The following is an 8,531-nucleotide window of genomic DNA, read 5'->3' on the forward strand; positions in this document are numbered from 1 at the left end:
TTATTGTTATTGTTATTGTTGTTGTTGCTGCTGTTGTTGTTGGTGGTTTTTCTTCTGCTGCTGTTACTATTGATGCAACTGCTGCAAGTGTTGTTGTTGCTGCTGTTGGTGTTGCTTCTGCTACTGTTCGGATTTATGATGTTCGGATTCCCGAGTTGTACTTTGGAGATTATTGTTCTATTGGTGTTACTGTTACTGTTGCTGTTGTGGTTGTTGTTGGTGTTGGTGTGGCTGTTGGTGTTGTTGTTGCTACTGCTGTTACTATTGTTGCTGCTTCATAGGAATAAGTAACTATCTCGTTTTCATGTAGTAGAAGTGTATATAGAATCTTTGAATATTTTTATAGAAACTTTGAAAAAGGTTTCACTCGTTCCAAATTCCTTTTAATATGGAACACATTGATCAATTCATTTTCAGTTCTGGGCCTCGAACGGTATGGAGGTTGGTGTCATACGAGGGGTGGGTGAAAGATTGGTGCCTAGCATCTAACAGATGAGAGCTTTATACCAAATAGATTGGGGGTACGGTAGTCGACGATTGGCGTTGTCGTTAATTACGAGTTTCACTCCATACGAACCATTTCTAATACAGGACACCCAGGCATGGTGTTCATAGTCCTTGGTGTATTTGATTTATGTCATACCTTTATAGGTTATGTGAGAATCCCGAATTTTTAAGTGCGGATTGGATAGGCCTACACTTGAAGACTCTGAGATATAAAAAAATAATTGATAATAATGAGCATAAAATATAAGAAGAATATAATAAAATAAATAATAACACTAAAAGAAGAACTAAAATAATAAATAAATCTTAACCATCTGATAACAATAATCTCCAAAGTACAACTCGAGAATCCGAACAGCAGCAACAACAATAACAACAGCAACAGCAACAGCAACAACATCAACAAGCAATAACAGCAACATCAACAATAACAACATCAACAACAACAGCAACAACAACAACATCAACAAGCAATAACAGCAACAGCAACAATAAGCAGCAACAACAGCAATAGCAACAAACAACAACAGTAACAACAACAATAATAAGCAACAGCAGCTACAACTACAGCAACAGCAACAACAACAACAAAGAACAACAAAAGCAGCAACAGCAACACCAATAACCACACCACTAAGAACAACAACAGAACAATAATCTCAAAAGTACAACTCGGGAATCCGAACATCATGAATCCGAGCAGTAGCAGAAGCAACACTAGCAGCAACAGCAATAGTAGCAGAAGCAACAACACCAACACCAACAGCAACAGCAACAACAGCAATGCAGCAACAACAACAGCAGCAATAACAATAGTAGCATTAGCAGCACCAGCAACGACAACACCAACAGCAGCAGCAACAACAACAACACCAATACCAACACGAACATGGACGACGATAACGACAACAACAACAACACCAACAGAACAATAATTTTTAAAGTACAACTCGGGAATCCGAACATCATGAATCCAAACAGTAGCAGCAACAACACTAATAATACCAATAGCAACAGGAGCAACACCAGCAGTAACAACAGCAACAGCACCAACAGTAACAGTAACAGCAACAACAGCAGCAGCAACAATAACTGCAACAACACCATCAACAACAAAAACAACAACAACAATAGAAGCAACAACAATAGCAACACCAGCAGCAACAATTACAGTAACAACAACAACATCAACATGAACAATTGGAACAACAACAACAACAACAACAACAAAAGCAGCAGCAACAACATTTACAGCAATAGCACCAGCAACAGCAACAACAAACAACAGCAACAACAAAAGAAGCAACAGCATTAACAACACCAACAGCAGCAACAACAACAACAGCAACAACAGCAACAGTAATAGCAACATCAGCAACAACAACAGCAACAGCAGCAACACTAGCAACAACAGCAACAAGCAATAGTTGCTCTTGCTGTTGTTTATCGTTGTTGTTGTTTGTTGCTGTTAACGCTAACATCCTTAAAAAAAAGTTTCTCATCACATTTATTTTTTTAACTCTAACATCTTTAAGATCTTTTTCAAATCACATTTATTATTCTAATTCAATAACCTTAAATCTTTTTCTCATCATAATTATTTTTCAATTCAATGATTTTAATTTGATAAATAATTTAATATTAACTTAGTTATTAGTAATTTTTTATTAATAAAATAAATAAAAATATATAATTATTTAAAATACAAGCAGCCCTAAACTTGAGCGCCGCTGCTCTTCTTATTGTTCCGAAATAAAACAGGCAAGTCCCAGTTTTTTTTTTTTTTTGGTCCTCATCCGCGCATGTATATAAAAACTAAAGGTCTACTACACCCATTATACAAAGAGCGGTGAATGAGATCGAAAGAAGAGAGAACAGAAAAGATGGAGAAGAGAGAGATATGTGTCTGAAAAAAAAAATTAAAAAGGGAAGAGAGAGAGTCGTACATTTTGTATAGCGCGGTAATATAAATAATAAAAGAACAATACGTATTTATTTATTTATATAAGGCACCATTGTTGTCTTTTGTTTTTTTATATACTTTTTTCGACCGGCTGGTGAAATCCAGTGATGACTCCTTAATTGAAAACCAGGGATACCTGCTTTTCTCTCACACAGTAAAACTCAATACTCCATATTTAGCGATCAGATCTATATCTGGTAGATCCCATCTCTAATTGTTCTTTTGTATTTCTTTTTGTTTATTCAATCTATTCTTGATTTTAGGATCGATGTGGGAAATTGATAAGCTTGAAACATGATTCAGAAAATGGATCAAGTATTCTTCCGGAACAAGTATATGTCAGATTTTGAGCAAGGAGTCATTCTGGCTTTGTACTCGTATTTTGTTCGTGCACAATCAACCGAGGCCTCCCCGGCTCATGTGGCAAGGTAGTGTTCTTTTATAGAAATATTTAACTGAGTTTTCATAAACCCAGATATGTTAACAGATAAACCCGAAAGCCATTTTTTTTTTTCATTATTTTGCTCTACTATTTTTGTCAGTTTGATATATATATATATACACACACGTACTTACAAAATATTACCTTTCTCCCCCCTGGAATTATTAAAAAAATTCAATATTGCTAGTGAGTTTTTGGGTGCATCCCTGACAATGCTGTGTCTGATTTTAAGATTCTTTTCATAGCAAACATTTTTTCATAACACATGCAACAACGCCGGTAGTGTCTAGTGTCTGATTTAGGTTAATAATCTGAGCAAAGAAATTCATTCAAAGCCAAGTGGGGTGCCTTTGCTTTGCCATCGTAAGCGCGTTCTTTCATGAAGTATGTAAACATTTTTTCATAGCACATGCAACAACGCCGTCAGAGTATAATGTACGTTATTTTATGAAGTATGCAAACATTTTTTCATAGCACATGCAACAATGCCGTCAGTGTTTGATTTTAAGATTTTTTTAACAGCAATTAGTCTCTGATCTAGGTTAAAGTATGCAAACATTTTTTCATAGCACATGCATGCAACAACGCTGTTTGTGTTTGATTTTAAGATTTTTTTCATAGCAATTAGTCTCTGATCTAGGTTAAAGTATGTAAACATTTTTTCATAACACATGCAGTAGCGTTGGTAGTGTCTGCCTTAGGTTAATAATCCGAGCAAAGAAATTCTTTCAAAGCCAAGTGGGGTGCCTTTGGTTTGCCTTCGTAAGCGCGTTCTTTCATGAAGTATGTAAACATTTTTTCATAGCACATGCAACAACGCCGTCGGTGTCTAATGTACGTTCTTTGATGAAGTATGTAAACATTTTTTCATAGCACATGTAACGAACGCCGTTAGTGTCTAATGTAAGTTCTTTTATGAAGTATGTAAACATATATTCATAGCACATGCAACAACGCCGTTAGTGTCTAATGTACGTTCGTTTATGAAGTATGTAAACATTTTTTCATAGCACATGCAACAACAGTGTCTAATGTACGTTCTTTTACAAAGTATGTAAACATTTTTCCATAACACATGCAACAATGCCATTAGTGTCTGATTTAGGTTAATAATCCACGGAAATAATGGCTTTTGGAGGAAAGAAAGTCATTTGAAGCCAAGTGCTTGCAGTTAGGACGTCCCAAGTGAACTCAATGGCACTAATGTTACTCGATGCCAAATGCTGATAGTTCAGCCTGAATTCTCAACTCAGTACCTACTGGCTGAGGAGTGCCAACGATGCTCATATGTCAAAGAGATTGAAAAAGAACGAAAAAAGGGATTCCAATACGAACTTTAGGGCCAAGGTTGGGGTGTCAAGGGAGGTTCACAGCTTGTCGCAGTTTTGGCTGATGATGAAGAAGTAGTGGGTTCGTTGAACTATTGATTTGCAGGATTCGATGGAGTTCGAGCTCGATATGATCAACAACTCTACCTGATAGATTCAGGAAGCCAGTCGGAAATATTTGTCAGATGAGCAATCCAAACTTCGGCTTCGACTAAATCCGTATGCTCAGAAAATGGCATTCAAGCCCGGTTTATCAACATTTCATAAAACATGCAATAACGTTGGTAGTGTTTGATTTAGGTTCTTTTACAAAATATGTAACTATTTTCTTATTTTTATAAAACATGTAACAACATCGGTAGTTTCTATGACTTCCACTTATCGATCCCTTTGTATACTTTTTTTGTTCTAGATGGAACTGAGTTTTGCTTTATGCATGTGTGTGTATATATTTATTCCTTTCGATTCGTTGATTTCTTTTTGTTTATTGAATTCTATTCTTCATTTTATGGAATAGACGTGGGATATAAAAAAGTTGGAGACTTTTTTTAGAAACTGATTTATCCAGCTGCCCTGCCCCCAACTCCTACGGGTGGATCCAGTCAAGTCTTAAGAAAGAAGCAAAATCATTCATACAAGATCTAGTTTTGGATCTTTATGAAGTTTTTTTTTGTATATTCCATTTTATTGGTAAGTTTCAAAATGTTTAGAATTTTGTTCACCATTTTTTTTATAAAAAAATTTCTATTTTCTTTTATAGATTTGTTGAAGTGAGATTCTGCACGATCCAAAATGATATCGTTTCCTACAAAAAGAAGCAATGAACCTTGACAACACCGGTGTAATGCCTGCCAAAGAGCTCTCCGACGTTCAAGTTAGTCACCAGTACTCTGAAATAATAGCAACATTTAATATATTAATTATTTCATCCCATTCAAATCGATTATTTACCTTCTTATAGGAGATATTAATTAAATGTCGTTGCATTTGGTAACCGTCAGAGAAATTTTTGATGATTCCATGGAGATTTTGAGAAGGATAAATCCCTTACCTTTATCTCATTTCTAATTTGAATTTGAGTTGCTCATTATCTACATTCAAAATGCCTATTATTTTTATCCTTATCAGTTGCCCCCCATTATCGTGCTTGCTTGTCAAGTATCGAGAATGTCAAAACTGTTTTTTCTTTATGTTTTTTGATTGACCTCTCTTTGGCAGAAATCACTCTCTTTTATATACCTCGTCTTACTCCTTTAATAAGAAAGTAGATTTGCCCGAGTTTCGTGAGCTTACCTTTTAAAAAGGGAAGAATATATTACGAGCTGCACTCAGCTCGCCTTTTAAAAAGGGAAGGATATTTTACGAGCTTCACTTAGCTCGCCCTTTAAAAAGAGAAAAATATTTTATGAGCTTCACTCAGCTCACCCTTTAAAAAGAGAATAAATTTATTTAAGCTTCATGAGCCCGTCTCTTTAATAAGGGAGTAAATATTTTGAGTTTCACTCAACTCACCCTTTAATAAAGGAGGTTAATTTCTGAAAAAATATATATATCTATTATTATTTTTTTATATTAGTTTCGTGAACTCATCTCTTTAATAAGGGAGGTTGATATGTCTAAGGATGCGAGCTAGTGCTTGGCCTTCACATTGGAATTGCAAGTTCTGTTTTTTTATAGCTTTCTTTCTTTCTTTTATGAAAGAAATAGAAACTGCTTTGCAGGAAGACACCAAATAAGGTCCATTTAAGATAAATTAGGAGGTGGACGAATTTGAAAACTTATGATGGGTGTAAATGACGTGTGATAATATAACAAGAGCAATTCTCACACTTCACCATAACTTACTTAGCCAGGCACACTTTCTTAATGCTGTAGGGGGATCTATAATTTTGCACCATAAGAGGTATTTCATCAGTCAAGTAAACTTGATAACACCATGGAATAAGAGTCTAAGACTAAGACAATTGATAGTTATTTGTTCTTGGAAAATTCTATGATGTAGAGGTACTACTAACACTGTACTGCTTTCAGATTAATTACATGGATGGGGTAGTCCAGTAAATCCTAGATTCCCTCCCTCAAATAAACAGAGCTACCTGTTATAATTTGGACCTATGTTGAAGAAAGAGTCCACCACAAACACAACCCAATTGTCGACCACAAGCATTTATTCTTTTATTCCCCTAGCAGTGCTGTTGAAGCATTTATTCTTTTATTCCCCTAGCAGTGCTGTCGAAGGCTTCATTTTCTTTTTTATTTATGTCATGGGGATAGGTTGAGTAAATTCCACCATAACAAGGCATGTAAAGTAGAGTTTACTATAAGTAATAATAGACACCTTAATTATTAGATGGTTAAAATATGATATTTTAAACTTTTTGAAGGATGTAAGATAGAAAATAACAATACATGCTTTTGTACTAAGAAAAGACAAGCACTAACTACATAAACTTATTTTGTCAGTTATTTATTTATTTATTTATTTTTCGTGTTTGCTCCGGATACATATCGTTTCATTTTTTTAAAGACTGTAAACTTTTCACTAAATATATATTACTAATCTTTGCCAGAATAAAATAAGACAACAAAAAGAGTAAGTGTTCAAGTAATATAAGAACTTTAAATATAATAGAATTTCACTTGTGATATATAACGAGTGAGTCCTATTAGTTACCATATGAAATACAATTTCCTTTTCGTATCCTACACTTTATTTATTTATTTATATAAATATGCTTAGATAATTGACATGCAGGACAAATTAATTTTGTCAGATATCTAGTCAAGTATAACAAAAAATTATACAAATGCTGACGTAAAATATCAAATATTAAACTTCTTGTGTTTAAATGTGATATGACACGCATCAAACAAAACATTCAAATAATCTAAACAGTTCACGCATAAATAATAAATAAAGGGTACTGCAAATATAATACAGTAACCAGTTGTACTCTCTTCCAAGAGAAGACGTGCTCTCCCCCAACCAGCGTGTTGAGTAATTGCACATCGGTCAAATGAACTTGTTGATTGAGTCAACATTTTATTAATTGCAAACGCCTCTGATAATCAGAACACTGCGTGAGGAGTTGTGCGTTGACGTGTCTATCACGTTTTTATATGAGCTGCTCAAATATTCAACAGATTGATTGCAAATGCCCATGGATGTCCAATACCCAGTGGTTGAAACACCAATAACCCAGTGGTTGAAAGTGGTGTTGATGCTTATCCGAGCGTTGCAGTATCTTGAATATATGACAACGCAGGAAATTTGCGACAGTCTATTTCTCCAGGCATCCGAATAATGTTAGAATTATAATTTTTCAGAAAACTCATCATTCTCGACCCCGCAAGCGGTTGAAGTGAGATTCTACACGGTCCAAAATAACACTGTTTCCTTACAAAGAGAAGCAATGAACCTTCACAACACCGGTGTGATGCCTGCCAAGACCTCTCTGATGTTCAAGTTAGCCACCGGAGCTTTGAAATAATAGCAAAATTTAATATATTAATTATCTCATCCCATTCAAATCGATTATTTACCTTCTTATAAGAGATAATAATTAACTGTCGTTGTATTTGGTAACCGTCAGACAGATTTGATAATTCCACATAGATTTTGGGAAGAATAAATTCCTTACCCTTATCTCATTTCTAATTTGAATTTGAGTTGTTCATTATCTACATTCAAACTGTCTATTATTTTTTATCCTTATCAAGATTCATGTTGGTTAGATTACAAAGATGGGTTGAGCAAATTCAGCATACATGTTGAATACATCCAACAGTTAAAAATGGCTTGAAGATCAGAAGCAAGTTAGAAAATGTTCTTCCAGCTAATATATATATATATATATATATATATATATATATATAAAACCTTAACCCAATTAATCCGAAAAAAAAAAAGAGGGTGCTTAAAATTCAAAACGATTTTTAAAATAGAATATATTATTTTTAATTACCACTTAAAAACTTCCCCTATTAAAATTTTGTTCTTAAAATTTTCATTATATTTTATAAATATTATATATTTGATTCAGTTTGTATTAGTCAAACAAAAAAACTGAGCTTGTTTCCCCTTCTTTTACTGATTAAAACACACCTTGCCTAAAAAAATTATTATTGTTTCGCATATATATACACTATATCAATATCTTATATTCATATGTATGTATGTATGTGTATATATATATATATATATATATGCGCGCGCGAATACTAATATAAATGTATTGTCTTTTATATAGGTAATATTTTATAAGGAAGCATTCCAATGGGGAATGCATCC

General features: G+C 34.0%; 1 protein-coding gene across 1 annotated transcript; it reads right to left on the reverse strand.

The window, feature by feature from the left end:
* Positions 1 to 694: 694 nt before the first annotated feature.
* On the reverse strand, positions 695 to 1,988 carry LOC132301599 (uncharacterized). The gene is made up of 5 exons (XM_059798840.1): positions 1,760 to 1,988; positions 1,455 to 1,599; positions 1,177 to 1,224; positions 819 to 1,071; positions 695 to 709 (listed from the first exon to the last, which is right to left on the reverse strand). Exons 1-5 carry the CDS (start codon positions 1,986 to 1,988, stop codon positions 695 to 697), a joined length of 690 nt encoding a protein of 229 aa, XP_059654823.1.
* Between the last annotated feature and the right edge of the window lie 6,543 nt (positions 1,989 to 8,531).

The sequence above is a fragment of the Cornus florida genome, unplaced genomic scaffold (genome assembly GCF_030987335.1).
Source record: "Cornus florida cultivar Cherokee Brave unplaced genomic scaffold, ASM3098733v1 CherokeeBrave_3.0.0_Hap2_Chr03, whole genome shotgun sequence".
Taxonomy (NCBI): domain Eukaryota; kingdom Viridiplantae; phylum Streptophyta; class Magnoliopsida; order Cornales; family Cornaceae; genus Cornus; species Cornus florida.